At 47.4% G+C, this 21,465-nt stretch overlaps 1 protein-coding gene across 1 annotated transcript; it reads right to left on the bottom strand.

Annotated features, from left to right (window-relative positions):
• Positions 1–18,418: 18,418 nt before the first annotated feature.
• LOC147986400 (protein FAR1-RELATED SEQUENCE 9-like) lies at positions 18,419–21,241 on the bottom strand. The gene is made up of 7 exons (XM_087541995.1): positions 19,855–21,241; positions 19,594–19,781; positions 19,441–19,521; positions 19,216–19,371; positions 19,089–19,136; positions 18,626–18,784; positions 18,419–18,550 (listed from the first exon to the last, which is right to left on the bottom strand). Exons 1-7 carry the CDS (start codon positions 21,239–21,241, stop codon positions 18,419–18,421), a joined length of 2,151 nt encoding a protein of 716 aa, XP_087398121.1.
• Between the last annotated feature and the right edge of the window lie 224 nt (positions 21,242–21,465).

Raw genomic sequence — 21,465 nt, 5'->3', positions numbered from 1 at the left:
TGATCACTTTACGAAGTTCACCTTTGGGTACAACAATTCGATCCTCAAAGAAGAGAGTATCCTTGTCATCAAGGCGGTAGCACTTGTACTTGGGTTGACTCTTAGCAATCCCAATCTTCACCTTTTTCACCATAGCGTCAAGAAGCTGGGCTTGGCGAATCTGGTCTTCCAAGGTAGGAGAGACTTGAAGGTTGGCGAGGAAACCTTGAGGAACCACTTGCAGATTAAGTTTGCGGAAAGCTTCACAAAGCTCGGGTTGATAAGGCTTAAGAATCAGACTGTTGCAATACGCTTTTCTGCTCAAAGCGTCAGCAATCACATTGGCCTTGCCTGGAGTATACTCGATACTCGGATTATACTCTTGAATCATTTTGACCCATCGAGTTTGCCTGAGGTTGAGATTAGGCTAAGTGAAGATGTACTTGAGACTCTTGTGATCAGTGAAAATGTCCACTTTTCTTCCCAATAGAAGATGTCTCCAAGTCAAAAGAGCATGCACAACTGCCGCCAACTCGAGATCATGAGTGGGGTAGTTCTTCTCATTAGGCTTCAATTGGCGAGATGTATAAGCAACAACTTTCTTCTCTTGCATCAACACTGCGCCAAGACCTTGGAGAGAGGCATCACAAAAGACCTCGTACGGTTTGGATTCATCAGGCGGAGTTAGAACTGGAGCAGTGATCAATTTCTCTTTCAAAGTGTTGAAAGCAATATCACACTCCGGAGACCAAACGTACTTGACGTGCTTCTGGAGAAGATTTGAGAGAGGCTTCGCGATCTTAGAAAAGTTTTCAACGAATCTTCGACAGTAGCTTGCGAGACCGAGGAAGCTACGGAGTTGCTTCACGTTCTGAGGAGGTTCCCAATTCACAATTGCAGACACCTTCTCAGGATTCACGGCAATGCCCTTGGCAGAGATGATATGACCAAGATAAAGAACCTCATCGAGCCAGAATTCACACTTGGAGAACTTGGCATAGAACTGATGTTCCCTGAGCTTATCAAGCACCAAACGCAAGTGCTTGGCATGATCTTCCTTCTTCTTCGAGAAAACCAGAATGTCGTCGAGATAGACCAAAACGAAGTCATTGGTGTAGGCGTTGAAGATGAAGTTCATTATGCGAGAGAACGTCGGAGGAGCGTTGACGAGACCAAAAGACATGACAGTGTATTCATATGAACCAAAGCTTGTCCTGAAAGCCGTCTTGGGAATATCTTGCTCACGGATACGAATCTGATGATAACCCATACGGAGATCAAGCTTGGAGAATACTTGAGCACCTTTTAGTTGTTCGAACAGCTCATTGATGTTGGGAAGTGGGTATTTGTTCTTGATGGTCTTCTTGTTCAATGGACGGTAATCAACACAAAGTCGGTCCGATCCATCCTTCTTCTTCACAAAAAGAACACCACAACCCCACGGAGAAGAACTAGGTCGGATGAGACCCATTCTTTCTTGCTCATCGAGTTGTTTCTTCAGCTCCTTCAACTCTTCAGGTCCGAGCTTGTAAGGACGTTTGCACACAGGTTCCGTACCAGGCTCAAGATCAATAACAAATTCAAAAGGCCGGTGCGGAGGCATTCCTGGAAGCTCTTCTGGGAAGACGTCTTGATATTCGCAAACGACTGGGATCTGCGAGATAGCATCCAGTTCACCCTTCTCATTGAGAGAAAACAACCGGATGGTATTATCCCGAGCGGCAAAGACAATTACATCCTCAGACGAATGAGTCAATTGAATCTGCCTGGCTGCACAATCAAGCTGAGCCTTGTGCTTAGAAAGCCAATCCATTCCGAGAATAAGGTCAATATCCGAGTTACCAAGAACCATTGGAGAAGCCAGAAACTTGAAATCACCCATCATGATAGAAATATCCGGAATCTCGTGGTTAGCGAGCAAACATTTACCCGGAGAGACAACTGCTAACGGATTATGCATAACTTGGGAAGTCAACTCATGCTTAGATGCAAAAGGCTTCGAGATGAAACAATGCGATGCACCAGTATCAAAAAGCACTTTTGCAGGAATATCATTAACGGGAAGGTTATCCATGATCACATCTGATGAGTCCTCTGCCTGAGCTGCATTCATCAAGTTGACCTTGGCGTGCTTGGGGTTATGCTTGACCACAGCTGTACTTGCCGATCTCACAGGAGGAGGAGGAAGACGCCTCTGGTTGAAACACTTGTTGGCATAGTGACCCTTTTCTTGGCACTTGTTGCATGTGACCTCTGAAAGCGGACGGTGGTACGGAGTACTCGATCTTGGAGGTTGAGACGAAGTCTTGTTCTGAAAGCCAGGGTTGGGTGGGTGGGAAGAACCACTGCCACTTTTGCTCTTCTGCTGATACAGCTGACGGAACGGAGGAGGAGGAAGCCAATACTTCTGCTGCTTGGTCACTTGAGTAGAGGAAGAAGGAGTAGCATCTCTGACTCTCTTCTTGGAAGCATCACACCTCAACTGAGCAGCCTCTTGCTTCAGTGCCATGTTGTAGAACTCATCGTATCTCAACAGCTCAAAGAGGACAAGAGCGAGCTGAATTTCTTCTCTGAGACCACCCCTGAACTGGTATATCATGCTCTTCTCATCAGGTACGTCCTGCTTGGCAAAGCGGGCGAGCTTCTGGAACAACTTGTTGTAGTCATAGACAGACAAAGAGCCTTGCTTCAAGTTGCGGAATTCCTGACGCTTACTTTCAACCACACTTTGAGGGATGTGATGAGCTTGAAAATCTTGACAGAAATCATCCCAAGTGATCAGACGTCCACCTCTGGAATCCTTGTACTGCTGGAACCATTCTGCAGCTTGATCTTTGAGTTGGAAGGAAGCGAACTTGACGAAATCTTCAGGCCTGACGTTGCTGCACTCAAAATGCTTACCCAGATCCACAAGCCAATCGTCAGCATCGGATGCCTCAACACAATTGCTGAACGTCTTTGGCCCATTAGCAAGGAACTGGTTCAGTGTAGCAAAATGATTCTGATTGCTGCCTTGATTCCCTTGACTGCCTTGATTGCACTCTTGGAGGATTTGCATGATCAACTGTGTGTTTGCATTGGTTGCGGCCATCACAGCTTGCCATGCCTCCGGAGGAGGTGGAGGTGGTGGCGGATCTTGATTCGGAGTCGTGCGCGTTGGAGGAGCCATCCTGAAGAGGTTGACCACCATTAGCACATTGATAGACAAATGAATCTGAATCCAACGGAATGAAATTTGCAACATAAAGTCTTCACATCCGAACAAAATGAACGAATGCATTCCTCTTGAAATGGTCACATATCCATAAATTGCGAAGCCACGTAGAATTAGGTAGATAAATAAATCAACAAGGTACGGCTCAAGAACGAATAATCGGTAAGAAATCCCAATCTCAAACCAATATCCGTGGAAGAAGAACTAGAGCTACGAGAATTCCCACCTATGAAACTCCTGAAACTTTCTGGTTATGCAATCAGGTGTTGGGGATACAGGGGAAGCATAATATCTCACCCAAACTAGCAATTCCTACATCCAGCTGTATCCATCCTTCAACACATAACCAAGAAACCTTCGGAAACCATCTACCTCAACCTTCGAAAAGCATCCGTTATACAATTTATGGCGATACTCCCGAACTCCCGCCCCAGTACTGGGTGGCGTCGAGGTTATCTCACCAATGAACTACATAAAAGAGATTTTCGATGTCGGCAAAAATATCTCAAGTATTCCAGAATTGCAACGATAAAATTATGATGACAACACCTCAGAGCTCAACTCCCCGGGACACTTCCACTAAACCCCTGACAGGAGGCACCAAGACAATGTTCTCATCATAAAACCATCAGAACGATTCCAAGATACCCGCGTGATCCTAAATTTTTTTTTGTGAAATTTGAGAAGAGAAGAGTCAGAACTCTACGTCAGGATGCCTTACCAGAGCGATTAGCAGACTGGGAAGTAAAAAGAATTCCTAACTCTCCAATATATAATTCCTAAATGACTCAAAACATTTTTCTAGACACAACTCGGCTGCTAAAAACGATCAAGCAATGGGGCTCCTAAGGTCGGGGAAGGCTCTGATTACCAACTTGTAACACCCTCGATGCGACTATATCTCCCACGTGTCGAGGCACGACTTAGAGGCATAATCGCATTGAAGGCATATGTCGCAAGTCAGGTAATCATCACAAACATCCCATGTAATATAGATAATGAAGAGGGATAACATAGTTGGCTTACACTCGCCACGTCAATCAAAGTACATAAATAACATACATCATCCAAACACTCATGGCCCGGCTACGGCGCCAAAATAGAAGAAAACCCAACATGCGACACGGTCCCAATCACCCCCAACTGGGCACCACTACTGATCATCAGGGAAGGACACATAGTAACGCTGAGAGTCCTCGTCGAACTCCCACTTGAGCTCGTACGTGTCACCTAGAGCGGAATCACCTGGACCTGCATCTGGTGTAATAGGAATCTGTGAGCCACAGGGACTCAGCAACCTCGCACCCTCGCGATCAAGACTATTTAAGCTTTATAGGTAGGGTAAGGTGAATATATGTGGAGCTGCAGCAAGCGACTAGCATATATGGTGGCTAACTTATTCGCAAAAGAGAGCGAGAAGATCGAGCAAAGCGCGAGCGAGAAACTAGAGAGCAACCTGCGCAAACATTACTCCAACACCGTGTCCACTTCCCGGACTCTGCCGAGAAGAGGCCATCACGGTAACACACACGGTTGATTCATTTTAATTAAGTTAAGGTTCAAGTTATCTACAACCGGACATTAACAAATTCCCATCTGCCCATAACCACGGGCACGGCTTTCGAAAGTTCAATCCCTGCAGGGGAGTCCCAACTTAGCCCATGACAAGCTCTCACGGTCAACGAAGGAATAGACCTCCACCCGAGACATTCCGATCAGACTCGATATCCCGGTACAACAAGACATTTCGACAGGTTAAAACAAGACCAGCAACACCGCCCGAATGTGCCGACAAATCCCGATAGGAGCTGCACATATCTCTTTCTCAAGGCACACTCAGATTGTCCAAACTTCCGGTAGGCCAGCCCAGAGTTGCCCCTGGTAGCCACCGGCGGCTGACGAGGTGGACCAACACTGAGAGGAGCACAGGCCCGGGGGGGTTTAAATAAGATGACCCTCGGGCTCCGGAAACCCAAGGGAAAAATAGGCTAGGTGGCAAATGGTAAAACCAAGGTTGGGCATTGCTGGAAAATCTTTAATCAAGGCGAACTATCAAGGGGTTCCCATTATAACCCAACCGCGTAAGGAACGCAAAATCCGGAAACATAACACCGATATGACGGAAACTAGGGCGGCAAGAGTGGAACAAAACACTAGGCGAGAGGCCGAGCCTTCCACCCTTTACCAAGTATATAGATGCATTAAGATAACAAGATAATATGATGATATCCCAACAAGTAAATAAATGTTCCAACAAGGAACGCCTCCAATCTTCACCTGCAACTAGCAACGCTATAAGAGGGGCTGAGCAAAGCGGTAACATAGCCAATCAATGGTTTGCTAGGACATGGTGGGTTAGAGGTTTGACATGGCAATTGGGAGGCTGACAAGCAAATGGTAGGCATCGCAGCATTGGCATAGCAAAAGAGCGAGCAAACTAGCATAGCAAAGATAGTAGTGATTTCGAGGGTATGATCATCTTGCCTGCAAAGCTGTCAGAGTTGACTAGATCCTCAAAAGCAAACTCAACCGGCTCCTCGTTAGCGAACTCGTCTCCCGGCTCTACCCAAACAAGACAAACAAGCAACAAGGATACAATCAACCACGTGCAAACTCAAACAATAAGATGCAATGATGATATGCTATGCGGGATGCGATGCGGGATGCAACATGCAAGATATGACAGGAAATGCATGAACCTGGTCTCAACTTGGAAAACCAAGGATGCCACTCGAAATATTAGATGAAATCGCATGAAAACGATATAAAGATCGCCGGAATCGGAGTTACGGTTTGGAAATGGCAAGCGATTCAAATATGACACCGGTCTGCGATTTACAGCAAGTAGGCCTCTAAATGCAATGAAATGAACATGCTACAGCACTCAAACATGACAACAAAATACATGGCAGGGAAGCATTCAAGATTCTTAACAAAAGACTAGCACTGAGCCACGGCCAATTCATCCATTAACAGGTTCAAACAAGCATGGCAAAAACGCAAATGGTAAACAGATCTCAGACTTAGTGAAATTAACACTTGTCTGAAATTTCAGATCATGAAGCCCTCTTCGGAGCAACAAAACAACATGCTACAGGACCTGATTATGACAAAGAAGAACATGGCATGGAGCTACTCAACAAGCTTAACAAAAGTCCCTTAGTGACCTTGAGCCAAAAGGGATCCGAAAATATACTAACAAGCACACGAACATAGCTAAAACATAATCAGTTTTCAGACTTAGTGAAAACTGACACATGCTGAAACATAACTCACGAAGGCATGTTTACGAGCTCGATACACTCACTACGGAGCAAGTCATGGCAAGACAAGCATACTTCCATTAATAAGGCACAAAATGCAAGCTATACATGGCAAGAACATTGGCATAGCATGCACGGATCAACAACAACAACATCAGCAAAATTGCAAACGAGTTGACAATCTGACCAGATTCACAACGAAGCAAAAGTAGAGCTCGATTGACTCAAGCTAGGGTGCTCCATAATTGCAAACAAAGACATGGATGGATAGAGCACTACAAAATTAACAAAACTCCTTTATTGATCATCCTCAAAAGAGGCACGGATCACTAGGAAACAACCTGAACATATGGCATCATGAACTAAACAATCCCAGGACTTAGTGAAACTACTAAGTCCCTGAAAACAGATTTACCGGGTGCCTCACTTTGCAAGCTTGCACAAGACACCACACACATCACAAAAATACATGGGTTGCACCTCTGGAAAGATGACAAAACCCTTAACAAAACATATGTAGGACTCACGGGCATATCATGCACACAACAATCATGGCAAAAATGACAAATATCTAAGATGAACTAGCAGATCTGACAATTAACTCATGAAGCCCTTTTCTAACAGCATTTCGGGCATCAAGATGAACTCAAACGAAATTGATGTAATGGAATGAAATGATGTACTCTCTGAGGCGAACATTTTGATATGCTATATGTCCAAATCAGAGCTACGGATGCATAAAAATTAGGGTTGGAGGGAAAGTCAACCCTCGTTTTGGATCTAGATATGAGATCCGGATCGTGCACGCTTTACGAGGAACGCCGGAACAGGAGCTTGAGGTCGCCGGTGATGAGCTTGACGACGACGGGGAGTAGCGGCCGGAGCTCCGGGCGAGGTGGCCGGGGTCCTCGCCGGAGAAGCGCGGGCGGCGCGGACTCGGTGCTGGGCGGCGGCCTTGGCGGCGCGGGGCGGCACTGCCGCGGTGGCCGGCGACGACGGGCGAGGCGGAGGAGGCGGCGAGCGGCGGCGGGGTGCGCCGGAGTTGGAGAAGGCGGCGGCGGCTGGCAGCGGGGACGAAGCCGCGGGGTGGCGCGGGGTCAACGGGCCTCGGGGGCCCCTCCTGGGCCTCCCGGGCCGGCGGCGGCGGGGAACTGGGGACCGGGCACGGGCGAATGCGAGGCTACCACGTGGCGGCGGAGGGCGGTGGCGGACACGTCCGGCCTGAATTGGACGTGTCCGTCGGCGGGAGGTGGTTTTTAGGGTTTCGGAGAGGGAGAGAGATCCGAAAAATGGGGGGTGTTTAAATAGGCATAGAGGGAGCTAGGAGAGTCCAAATGAGGTGTGGTTTTCGGCCACGCGATCGTGATCGAACGCTCTAGATGATGGAGCAGAGTTTGGTGGGTTTTGGGCCAAATTGGAGGGGTGTTGGGCTGCAACACACACGAGGCCTTTTCGGTCCATCGGTTAACCGTTGGAGTATCAAACGAAGTCCAAATGATACGAAACTTGACAGGCGGTCTGCGGTAGTAAACCAAGGCCGCTTGGCAAGTCTCGGTCCAATCCGGAAATTTTTAAACCCCACACACGAAAGAAAGCTAGAAATGACCACCGGAGGAGAACGAAGCGCCGGAATGCAAAACGGACAACGGGGAAAATGCTCAAATGCATGAGATGAACACGTATGCAAATGCAATGCACATGATGACATGATATGAGATGCATGACAACGAAAACAACACACGGAGACAAAGACCCAAACCCGAGAAATAAATATAACTTAACGCCGGAAACGGCAAGAGTTGGAGTACAAATAGGGAAAGTTACATCCGGGGTGTTACAGAACGGAGGAGCACACTGCGGCCCTCGCAGCAGAAGCGCAAAGCAGCCTCTCAAGGCAATCCACCAGTTCGGCGTTTCAAGACCCGGACACCTTCAAGCGCGCTTCATAGTAATCGGCAACTAGACCGCATGGCACGATCTGAGCTCGCGTAGCAATGCGGCCCCCACCCCAGTCCCAGCCAAATGGCGAAACTAGTGCCACGCGTACATAATTACGCATTAAAAATACCATGGGCACAGGTGGGGAGGGGGCACAATTGTGGCACGCCCCAAGACGCGGCTTAAACCGCACTAGGGGCTTCCCGCTTTGTTATTTTTCTCTTTTTCAGGACCTTAATCTCTGGAAGCCCTGTCCGGCAGCATGATTGCCGAACACATGATGCAGCAACCAAGGAGGCAGAAAGCTATGTCACACCACGGAATTCCCAGGTGGATTACGATAACGAGCGAAATATTTGCTTTAATACTATTCCTCAACTTGCCCTTGGAAGGGACATAGTCCTACTTTTTGCTTATCACACTATTTGTATCATTCTCCTTTAACGCACCTTTTTGAATAAACAATGCATAACATTACGACTATTATTGCATTCTTGTTATATATATATATATGTGTGTGTGTGTGTGTGTGTGTGTGTTCATTAATGATGCCTTGCAATCGTACACTTTGGTATGGCCAATACACCAGGGGCTTAAGTACCCACAATATGGTGTGAGAAGTCCGAACACTTTCACAAGTGCGGCACCCCGAACTTATACCATTATGTGCATCAGCTCCGAATCATGTCTTTGGTCAAATGTTGGCTTTGCCCGGCTCCTATGTTTTGGTACCTTACGTTCCGCTCTATCGGCTAAGGTAGCACTAGGAGAACTACTGCGATTGTGCCCCAGTTCTTCTGGGCTAAGCACCTCGGTAGAGAAAGCTAAAACTGACTATCATGATAAGGCAAGAGACTGGTCGCTGTTCGGCGAGGATTCCAGTCCCTAAAGACTTATGCACCTTAGAGCGAGGGGCCGGCCTTGTCCGGCTTAAAGGCGTGTATCGCGCCCCGAATTCGTCCTTCCGAATACCAGGGGCTTCGCCGAAATTTAAAATTATAGAATTCTGTGGCTAAGTGAGAGTGATAAAGCATTATTAGTCCGGTTGCCTTGTTCGTTGTGCTGAGCGCCTCCCTCGAAGGACCCAAAAATGGGAACAAGAGTGCTCAGGTTTATCCCGAACACCCCAGCACTCGTGGCATGGGGGCAGAAGCCGAGGACTAGCCATCTCTCAGATTGGATAAACAGCCAAACAGAAGGTAATATTTTAAATTCAAACAAGCGTTGCATAGCGCATATGAAACAAGTTTTCATCATACAGGATCACACGAGCAATTTTATTCAAATATTACATCCTTGGAACATTTGTCCGCTACAAGACGGGCACCCTTCAGGACACCCTTGTAATAAATTTCGGGGGTGCGATGCTCCTTGCCCTGCGGTGGTCCTTTCTTGATCCGCTTCACGACGTCTAGGTTGGCCCATTGCGCCTTCACACGAGTGAAAGCTCGGCGTGCACCTTCCATGCAGACGGACCGCTTGACGACTTCCAGCCGTGGGCAGGCATCCACAAGCCACCTCACCAGGCCGAAGTAGCTGTTCGGAAGGGCGTCGCCAGGCCACAGCCGGACTATAAAGCCCTTCATGGCCTGTTCGGCCGCCTTGTGCAGCTCAACCAGCTGCTTCAGCTGGTCGCTCATAGACACTGGGTGTTCGGCCCCAGTATACTGGGCCCAGAACAACTTCTCCGTCGAGCTTCCATCCTCGGCCCAGTAAAACTTCGCGGCATCCGACACGTTGCGGGGCAAATCTGCGAATGCTCCTGGAGAGCTCCGGATTTGGGTAAGTAATCGGTAATTTACTTTTACATGCTTGCTTTGCATATAGAATGCCTTACCCGCCGCTATTTTCTTCATCGCGTCGATCTCCTGGAGGGCCTTTTGGGCTTTGGCCTTGGCACTCTTTGCGCTCTCGAGGGCCACGGCAAGCTCAGACTCTCGCGTCGTCGAGTCAAGCTCCAACGCCTCGTGCTTCGTCACGAGAGCCTGGAGCTCTTGCTGCACCTCGCCCACCAGAGCCTCTTGCCTTTCTCACTCGGTGCGCTCCTTGGCCGCTTTATCTTTGGCCTTGGACAGCGCTTGCTTTAGGGTCGCCACTTCGGTCGTGGCCCCTGGCAAATTCATGATGATCCTGTCATTTTGCAATCGCATTCTTTTTATACATATCCATAGACTAGGTACTACTTACCCTTGTTCTCCTCGAGATGCCTCTTGGCAAGGCCCAGCTCGTCCTTGGACCCTTTAAGGTCCTGCTTCAGTACGGCGACCTCCGCAGTCAGTGCAGCAGATGCCAGCAGCGAAGCCTGCATATGCATATTGACATACTTATATTAGACTCCTGCGATATTGTTTGATCCTCTTTGGCTTTTCTTTGTGAACACCAAACAGAGCATCAGGGGCTACTTTCTATACGGTAATATTTTTCCTATATTTTAAACACTTACCTCAAAGCCTGTTAGAAGGTTGGCACAGGCTTCAGTCAGCCCGCTCTTGGCGGACTGAACCTTCTGGACCACCGCACTCATAATAGTACGGTGCTCCTCGTCGATGGAAGCGATGCGAAGCGCTTCCAGCAGATTGTCCGGCGCCTCTAGATGGACAGAGGTCATCGGTACATGAGTCTTGCCCCTCTTGGAAGGAGGCCGCCTGCCCGAGTCCGGAACCACTGGAGGTTCCGGTGCGGTGTTCGGCTGAGGGCTGAACTCGGAGCCCTCAGGGGCCTTGTCCCCTCTACTCCCGGAGTCCGGAAGGCCGCCTTGAGGCACCTCCGGGACCGTCTCCCCTTGACCTGGTGCCTCTTGAGACAATACCTCGGCGTCGTCCGCAGGGTGAGGGGAGGTGGCGGTCGGAACTGGATCACTATCCATATCCGACGAGCCCAGGGAGCCGTCCGACGATACATCGATACGGGCTCGTGGCGGCCTGCATAATCATATTCGGCGTTAGGTGAAGCAGTGCGACAAAGAAATGCTATGAATTACTTTGGTATCCGAATACTTACGACTTCCCCAAGGGCTTGGCCCTGGGCAGCCACTCGTCTTCACCATCGGCGGCGGTGGTAGAGCTATCCGGAAGGAGAGTCCTTCCCTTCTTGGACCCTTCGGCCTCCCCAGTTGGGGCGGCCTTCCTTTTCTTGTATCCCCCGTCTGGAGGGGGAGCATCTTCTTCTGCCTCCTCGTCTTCGGGGGAGGATTGCGCCGTAGAGTCCCCGGACGGTGAGTCCGATGACGCCTGGCGTCGGGAACTCTTTCGAGTTCCCTTGGCCTTCTTGGTCTTCTCAGCACCGTGTAAGGAGCCGGAGTTAGCATCTTCGCTGGGAGAGCGTCTGCTGGGCCTTCAGGCAAAGGAGCCAGACAGTCTCCTGCCAGTCCTATCAAAGGTACGGGAGTTTAGATCCCGCATGGAGTCAAACTATGAAAAACAAGTATCCTGTAAGAGGTAAAGCAGCTTACCGTGCTGGCTTGGCGCTTTGCACTGAATCCGCAATCCTCAGTAGTGGGAGGGGAAACCTCGGCGCTCTTGAATATCACCCTCCAGGCATCTTCGTGAGTTGTGTCAAAGAGCCTGTTCAGAGTTCGGTGCTGCGCCGGGTCGAACTCCCACAAGTTGAAAGCCCGTTGTTGGCACGGGAGGATCCGGCGGTTGAGCATGACCTGGACTACGTTGACGAGTTTGAGCTTCTTCTTCACCATGTTTTGAATGCATGTTTGGAGTCCGGTCAGCTCTCCCGAACTACCCCAGGACAGGCCCTTCTCTTGCCAGGAGGTGAGCCGCGTGGGGAAGCCAGATCGGAACTCGGGGGCCGCTGCCCATTTAGGGTCACACGGTTCGGTGATGTAGAACCACCCCGATTGCCACCCCTTTATGGTCTCCACGAAGGAGCCCTCGAGCCATGTGACGTTGGGCATCTTGCCCACCATGGCGCCTCCGCACTCCGCCTGGCGGCTGCTCACTACCTTCGGCTTGACATTAAAAGTCTTCAACCATAAGCCAAAGTGGGGCTTGATGCGGAGGAAGGCCTCGCATACGACGATAAACGCCGAGATGTTGAGGATGAAGTTCGGGGCCAGATCGTGGAAATCTAGGCCGTAGTAGAACATTAGCCCCCAGACGAATGGGTGGAGAGGGAATCCCAGTCCGCGGAGGAAATGGGTAAGAAACACAACTCTCTCATGGGGCCTGGGGATGGGGATGAGCTGCCCCTCGTCTGGGAGCCGGTGCACGATATCGCCGGGCAGGTATCCGGCTCTCCTCAGCTTCTTGATGTGTCCCTCTGTGACAGAGGAGACCATCCACCTGCCTCCCGCTCCGAACATGGTTGGAGAAGGTCAAGGTGGGAAATGCGAACTTGGGCGCTAGAGCTCGATTGTGCGAAAATAGATGAGCAAAGGAGGAAGAAGGCGTGGATGAAAATGTAAATCCTTATCCCTTTATATGGGCGGACGAAACTATGCGTCCCCACTAGCCTGGTAAAACTCGCTTATCCCCAAAGCGCTGTAATCGATGGCGCGGTTGGGTTACCCACACTCGTATTGATGAGAATCCCGTGATAAGGGGACACGATCTCTGTTTTGACGAGACGTGTCGAAAAACTACCTCGCGTTATGTGCGGGGCTAGTTAAAGGAAACGGTTCAAATAATCACCGGGCCGTGACATAATGTCGTGTTGCCAAAACAAGTCAGCAAATTGGATTTTTGGAAATATTATTCTCTCTACGATGGTATGTGGAACTTATTTTGCAGGGTCGGACACTATCCTTGTATTCAAATTCTTCCGTGGTGTATTCGGAGGAGGAACCCGCCTTGCAATGCCGAAGACAATACTGCGCGCCGGACTCATCGTCATTAAAAGCCTGGTTCAGGGGCTACTGAGGGAGTCCTGGATTAGGGGGTCTCCGGACAGCCGGACTATATCCATTGGCCGGACTGTTAGACTATGAAGATACAAGATTGAAGACTTCGTCTCGTGTCTGGATGGGACTCTACTTGGCGTGGAAGGCAAGCTAGGCAATACGGATATGTGTATCTCCTCCTTTGTAACTAACCTTGTGTAACCCTAACCCTCTCCGGTGTCTATATAAACCGGAGGGTTTTAGTCCGTAGGACAACATACAATCATACCATAGGCTAGCTTCTAGGGTTTAGCCTCTCTGATCTCGTGGTAGATCTACTCTTGTACTACCCATATCATCAATATTAATCAAGCAGGACGTAGGGTTCTACCTCCATCGAGAGGGCCCGAACCTGGGTAAAACATTGTGTTCCCTGCCTCCTATTACCATCCGCCTTAGACACATAGTTCGGGACCCCCTACCCGAGATCCGCCAGTTTTGACACCGACAGTTTGCTTCATGAACATGTCTTCTTGCTGTTAGTATGCTTGCTTTGTCATGAACATGTCTTCTTTGCCATGGTTAGAGTGCTTGATCCTATCTTGCAAGTCTATAGTCACCTATTATGTGTTATGATCCGGCAACCCCGAAGTGACAATAATTGGGATACTTACTGGTGATGACCGTAGTTTTAGGAGTTCATGTATTCACTATGTGTTAATGCTTTGGTCTGGTACTTTATTAATGGAGGCCTTAATATCCCTTAGTTTCCAATAGGACCCCGCTGCCACGGGAAGGTAGGACAAAAGATGTCATGCCGGTTCTTTTCCATAAGCACGTATGACTAATTTGGAATACATGCCTACATTACATTGATGAACTGGAGCTAGTTCTCTGTCACCCTATGTTATAGTTGTTGCATGATTGATCGCATCCGGCATAATTTTCCATCACTGATCCATTTCCTACGAGCTTTTCACATATTGATCTTCGCTTTTTTACTTTTCCGTTGCTATTGTTACAATCACTATAAAACCAAAACTGCTACCGTTACTTTTGCCGTCGTTACCACTACTATCATATTACTTTGCTACTAAATACTTTGCTGCAGATATTAAGTTTCCAGGTGTGATTGAATTGACAACTCAGCTGCTAATACTTGAGAATATTCTTTGGCTCCCCTTGTGTCGAATCAATAAATTTGGGCTGAATACTCTACCCTCGAAAACTGTTGCGATCCCCTATACTTGTGGGTTATCAACAGTCAGAACCTAGAGCAACACACAATAGCTCCAATTCATCAATTCAATGTAGGCATGTATTCCGTATATAGTCATACGTGCTTATAATAAAGAACTTGCATGTCACCTTTTGTCCTACCCTCTCGTGGCAGCGGGGTCCATAAGAAAATCTAAGGGATATTAAGGCCTCCTTTTAATAGAGAACCAGAACAAAGCATTAACACGTCGTGAATATATGAACTCCTCATACTACGGTCATCACCGGAGTGAATCCCAATTATTGCCACCTTGGGGTCTATGGATCATAACACATAATAGGTACATACAACTTGCAAGATAGGACCCAAAACACACTTATATTCGTGAAAACATAATAGATTCAAATTTGAAATCATGGCACTCGGCCCTAGTGACAAGCATTAAGCATAGCAGCAACAACAGTCTCAGAATATAGTGGATACTAGGGATTAAGGCCTAACAAATTGACTCAATTACATGATAAATCTCATCCAACTCCATCACCGTCCAGCAAGCCTACGAAGGAATTACTCACTCCCAGTGATGAGCATCATTGAATTGTTGATGACGAAGGGTTGGTGATGATGATGGCAACGAATCCCCTCTCCGGAGCTCCGAACGAACTCCAGAACATCCCTTTCGAGGAAGAATAGGAGGTGGCGGCGGCTCCATACCGTAAAACGCGATGAAACTTCTTCTTTTATTTTTTTCTCGGGGAAATGGAATTTGTAGGCTTGGAATTAGGTCCGAGAGCCACCTATGGGACCCACAAGGCATCAGGGCGCGCCCTGGGCGGGTAGGCACGCCTAGTGGATCTTTGTTCCAGTATTTTTTATATATTCAATAAAAAATCCCCGCAAAGTTTCGTCCGGTCCCGAGAACTTTTATTTTTGCACAAAAAACAATACTATATTAGTTCTGTTGAAAACAATGTCAATCCGGGTTAGTTTCATCCAAATCATGCAAATTAGAGTCCAAAACAAGAGCAATAGTGTTTGGAAAAGTAGATACGATGGAGACATATCGCTCCTTAAGGACTTTGGCATGGCGTCGGGGCTCTGCACGAACTTGGCCAAGTGCTCAACACACCCGGTTAGGTGCACTGACGAGCAAATCAACTTGATAACTGCAGTGTTGGGCTGGCCATGTTGCTACTTGGGCTCCTGTTGGGCCTAAGGAAAATCACGGCAGGACAACTACAATTTTTGGTGGACAAGATGGCAGATAGACTCCCCGTCTGGAAGGCCAGATTGCTATACCATGCTGGCCGCCTGGAACTTGTCAACACCACTTCGGCATCGATGCTAATTCACGCCATGATGGCGATGGACCTACCCATCAAGACTCTGGAAGCTGCTAACAAAGTTTGCAGAAGTTTTCTATGGAAGGGCCATCGGGACGTGCATGGAGGGCACTGCTTGGTGGCCTGGGACCATGTTTGCTTACCAAAGGAGTACGACGACCTCGGTGTGCCCAACCTGCACCTACTCAACACGACTTTGAGATCGCGATGGCCATGGCTTGCACGAACTAACCTAGGCAAACCATGGTTTGAATTCAACATACAAGTCTCATCGGACTCAATGTCCATCTACAAAGCAGCCATCAAGTGCGCCATTGGCGACGGTTCCACAACTCTATTATGGACAGATTGGTGGCTTCGGGAGGGGCGCATCAAGGATATCATGCCCAGCTTGTTTAGTGCGGTCGAGAAGACCACGATCAAGGTCAGGACGGTGAACCAAGCTATATCAAGAGAGTGGTGGCGCGACGTACCGCCTAATATGTCTGAGCAGGCAATACATGAGTTCCTCAGATTAGTCAGTCGAGTTTCCAACGTGGAATCTAGCGGATGGAGTCAAAGACATGATCGCTTGGATTGGGGAAGTAAATGGATTGTTTTACGCACGATCAACTTACCGTGGACACTTTGTTGCGCGGACTGAGGTTGCAGGAGCCACGAAAATTTGGAAATCGAGGGCACAATCAACATGAAGGACTTTTCCTGGCTTGCGGCAAAGAAATGATGTTGGACGACCAACAGGCTGCAACGACGGGTGCTGCCGCATCCGACGGCATGCTCGTTCTATGACCAGGTGCCCGAGACGATCGACATCTATTACTTGCATGCATACACCCTCGACAGGTCTGTTCAGTCAACACAGACAACTAGGGCAAGCCCAACTGGACGCCAGACTAAGAGGGTGAATTGGTGGACTGGTGGATATCTCTGAACATACACAAAAAAAGAGGAAGGAAGCTTGGACAGTGATCACGCTGGTGGCTTGGACCCTGTGGAAATACAGGAACGACATCATCTTCAATGGCGCATCGCCCTCTGCTGACACGGTGCTTGAGCAGATCGATGTAGAGGGCCAAAACTGGAGGGCATCGGAACTGCTACGGTAGGCGGGATCGTTCCCGGTTAGAGTGGATCAGTTGAGTAGTAGCGAGCAGTTAGCATGCGGTGTCTTGACTAGTGCAGTCATTGGTAATCTGTTGTAAACGAATGTTCTGCCATCTTAGCATCTTCTATCTATGATCTCGATACGTCATTCTTGACGTATCCTTGAAAAAACCATTATAAAACGATTAAACCCGGACCAATCGAACGAATACACCGAAAAGAAAGGAAAAAAATCCCCACCCATGCGAAGGAGGACGAGGCTTGCCTGCGGCCGCTTGGTGCGACCATCCGTGCGACGCAGCCATCGCACGGCTGTGCGTGCACCCCCTCCCGCTCCAGATTTTCTCATCCAAAAAGAAAAACAAATACAGATCATAATACCTATTACGTCTGTATCGATACACTCCTATCCACATTCCTCTTCTTCCTTGGTCTGAACTCAAGCTCGTGCCGAAGCTTTCCATGTCCCTCTGCTGCTCCTGCTCCTCCAGCCTCCAGGCTCGGTGCCCATCGACACCGAGCGGATCTCGTCGCGCTGCCGTGCAGCTTCCACTCGGGCGAGCGCAGTGGCGCATCTCACCCCATCCCAGCTCGGCTGGCCGCCGCCCGCGTGCGCCTGCTGGACCTCCCTCCCGGCTAGGCTGGCCGCCTACCTCGTGCGCCTGCTAGACCTCCCTCCCGGCTAGGCTGGCCGCCGGCCTCGTGCGCCTGCTAGACCAGCATCTCCGTCCCGGCTGGCCGCCGCACTGGTGTGCCTGCTAGAACTGGCCGTGCAGCAGCTCGGTCAGAACGGGATCCTCCGCGGCGCCGTCCTCGCTAATATGAGACACTGATCCTAGTGGTAGCATGTGGGACGCCCATGCAAGAGGGCGGCGTGTCCTTGGCAGGTTGGTCCTCGGGCTTGTGGAGGAGTCAATAGGCGAGAAGAAGGAAGTGGAGGACAGCAGCATGAGCGCCATCTATTTGGTACTCGGAGAGGAAGAATAAAGGGATTGCAACTCATACATACAGCATTACCTCCAATGAACAAAGGTAATTTTCACTTCTTCTTGTGGCATTCCCATCTGATGTGTGTTAAATTCAGAGAAGGAAAGCTAATAGCAACTCCATTACTCTGCTTTCATTCAGTTAAATTAAGATTCTTTGCATGCTAAATTCAGACCGATTCTCAATCTGTTCTCTGTTCGCTCTATGTCTCTTAGCATGACATTCAGATATATGGTTCTGTGTACATATATTTCGCAGAATTAAAATGGATCATTGGGATCCCTGTCATCGTAACATAAACTGAGAGAAAGATAGCTTAGAGGCTCGTATGAGCACGATGCTTGTGGAAAATTCTTCATAGCTAATTCTATGAATTAGTACCATTGCAATAAAACAATATATGTGAACTAGTATATTTGATTGGGAAGATGTAGTAGCATTCAGTTGATGGTACGTATAAGTTCTATAAAAATTATTTGCAACTTGGAGGTCAAAACACACATGAGATAAAACACGCGACAACGAAATAGATCATGCTCGCTACGGTTGATTGAGGAAAGCTTGATTTTGTTCTGTCATCGTACTAGAGGTAGAGGTTCCAATGTTTCTTTGCACTGAGGGATTCTGCGCTGAGTGTTGCTGCTGTAAATACATGTGATTTATCGGATGACCCTGGGCAGAAAATTAGCAATTTCAGTTTCATTGAAGTTCAGAAATTAGAAAACTTGAAAGTATGGAATGTTATACCACTTGACTATTGTGTGGGTCTTGGGTTTGTGGTGGCATCAGGGTGGTGTGACCAATTGATGGCTGTGTTGTAGCATTTATATTAGAAGTCGCCTTTGGTTGAAGAAGTAAGCCTTGATTTTCTCCTGTCATCGAACTATAGTTAGAGGCTCCAATAGTCTCTGTCGAAGAGGGATTCAGAGCCAAGTTTTGCTGTTGTAGATAGGTGTACGTGTGGTTTGTCTGATAATCCTGTGCACAAAGTAGCAAAGTTCAGTTTCAATGAAGTTTAAAAAATTGGAAAAGTAGAAAGGGTGGAATGTTATACCAGTAGAGTATTTTGTGGTTCTTGGCTTTGTGGTGGCATTGAGATGGTTTGACCAATTGATGGCTGCATTGTACCATTTAGGATAGATGTTGACTTTGGTTGAAGAAAGAAGCTTTGATTTTCCCGAATGGTCTCGTGCAGGGAGGGATTCAGAGCAGAGTTCCGTTGCTGTAAATAGGTGTACATGTGGTTTGTGGGATGACACTATGCACAAAGTAGCAAAGTTCAGTTTCAATGAAGTTTGAAAAAAAAACGAAAACTTGAAAATGTGGATTACTTCTACCATTGTTGTGTTGTATGGTTGGAATCCCGTCAACAGTTGTTGGGTCTGTGGTGGCATCGGGATGTTACCAATTGATGGTTGAATTGAAGCAGTTACGATAGTGTTGTAGGGTAATTGATATGCACCCATTTGGTTTCCGAAAAGTTCTAAAGGACCCTGTTGAAATTGATAGAGAAAGGTCATTACAATTGTAGGTTTTAAAAGAAACAAGTGACAATGTTATACCGTTGAGGGGCCATGAGGCTGTAGTTGTACAATATCATTTTTGTTCTTTTTCTTTTTTGATGTCGGTTTCTCCAAAGGGCCCTGTAAAAATTGATAGATAAAGGTCAGTACAACTGAATATTTTATAAGCCACAATGTGACGAAGTATAATACCATTGACGGGCCATGAGTCTCTTGTTGTACACTATCATCTGTGTTCTTTTTCTTTTTTGAAGTTGCTTTCTCAAATCCGCCAACGGGTCTTTTTGATCCTTTGACAGTCTTCTCCTTGACCTTCATACCTTTTGGTTTTGCAAGCCCCTCACCATGTTTTGAAATCCTACTAGATGGGATATTCACACCTGCCACTATAATGATAAATATCAGACTTTGTTTTACAGTAGTCTAGGCAATTATTGTTGGTATAGTTTGTACCTTCTTTAGTACATGAGTTATCCAAATTTGGATCAACGCTAACCAAATCTGGATCAACTCTAATCTTCAACCATTTTTCCACATCTTGTGCTAATTGCTCTGCACACTTAACAGCCTTATTGTATGATTCTTCTGACTCAGCTGCACGAGCAGCTATTTTCACAAACATTCTACACAGTTCCTTATAGCGATTAGACATTCTTGCTTTTAGGTTCTCATGCGGGTTGCATTTGCTTGTTATATGTAGAACTTTGGCATCAATTGTCCACCGTTTTAAGATATATTCTCCTGGAATATGCTTGATATTATTGATATCAAGTACCTTTAAGCAATGTGAGCAAAGGATTCCGGCAAACTCAAACTTTTTGCAGCTGCAGCTAACCTTTTCTTCTTTTGGTGTGAATCTAACAACATGTTCACGTTGTGTGCCATGAAATTTTACTACATAAATCTTCATCTGAGTGTCACTTTCATCAGAAAGCAATGTGTCATAGTTCAGAGTCCGAAGCACTTGATCTTGAACCATCTTGAATATTGCTGGAGTATATGTAGCTGCAGCTTGTGTTAACATATAGCTAGATTCTGCCTTCAACTTGGGAGTAGTCTGTGTTGCTTTAAAGTCATACTTCACCTCTTCACATCTTTTATCCAAAACTAGCCGTTCAAAATGCTCAAAGAAAGTAAGCATGTCATATTTAATACTAATGTATCTCTTTAGTTCATTGTTCATGCTTTCACTTCTTTGGGTAGTGCTCATGTGGGCAGCGAACGTATTTTTACCATACACTAGTGCCCACTGTTCCTTTTTCTCAAATAGCCTTTGCAGCCATTCCTTGTCACGTAGTCCATACTTGTCAATCATTTTATCCCATGCACCTACAAATTCATCCTCCTCTTCTATATCATATATACAGTGCTGAAAATCAGCATTGAACTTCTTATATTCGTCAACAACTCTGGCGAGGTGCTTGCAAGCATTTTGATTCATATGCCACACGCAAAGTCTATGGTGAGAGTGAGGGAAGACTTCACGAATTGCCTTCGCCATTGTCGCATCTTCATCGGTGAGAACTGTACGTGGATGTTTTCCTAACATAACTTTTAGGAAAGTTCTGAAAAGCCAACCAAAACTTGCAGCGGTTTCATCATAGAGAAGTGCAGCACCAAAGACAACAGTTTTCTCATGATTATTCACCCCGACAATCAAACCAAATGGACGTCCATCATCTAGTTTCCTGTATGTGGTGTCAAAGCATATAACATCACCGAATAGCGCATAGTCTGAAACCATTTTGGAGTCAGCCCAAAAAATATTAGTTATCAATTCATCCTCATCCACTTGAATTGAATAGAAAAAGTTGACATCTTCCGAGACCTTTTTCTCCATGTATTCTAATACTCCCCCTGTGTCACCTACCTTCGCTTTTATTGTTCTCTTTGAGTACAAACGGTTTTTCATATCTTGAGGTATAAAGCCAAGGTTTTCACTTCCACATGCTTCTTTGGCCATCAAATCGATTGTTGCTTTATTTGAAATACCTACTGACTTTGCGATCTCTGCATTTGCTATCTGTGCTTCTGTCACCTTTCTCTGGGATCTCAGGTATTGGG

The sequence above is a fragment of the Triticum urartu genome, chromosome 2A, assembly GCF_056163025.1.
Source record: "Triticum urartu cultivar PI428250 chromosome 2A, HENAU_Tu73, whole genome shotgun sequence".
NCBI lineage: Eukaryota > Viridiplantae > Streptophyta > Magnoliopsida > Poales > Poaceae > Triticum > Triticum urartu.
Note: the sequence above shows the minus strand (reverse complement) of the source record. Positions and strands in the feature narration are given on the sequence as shown.

Coding starts and splice junctions, on each gene's coding strand:
- LOC147986400 (XM_087541995.1), bottom strand. CDS start 21,241: ATGGAGAAAAAGGTCTCGGAAGATGTCAACTTTTTCTATTCAATTCAA. Junction 19,522..19,593: donor AGACTCATGGCCCGTCAATG/GTATTATACTTC, acceptor CAATTTTTACAG/GGCCCTTTGGAGAAACCGAC. Junction 18,785..19,088: donor ATTTACAGCAACGGAACTCT/GCTCTGAATCCC, acceptor TCTTCGACAGAG/ACTATTGGAGCCTCTAACTA.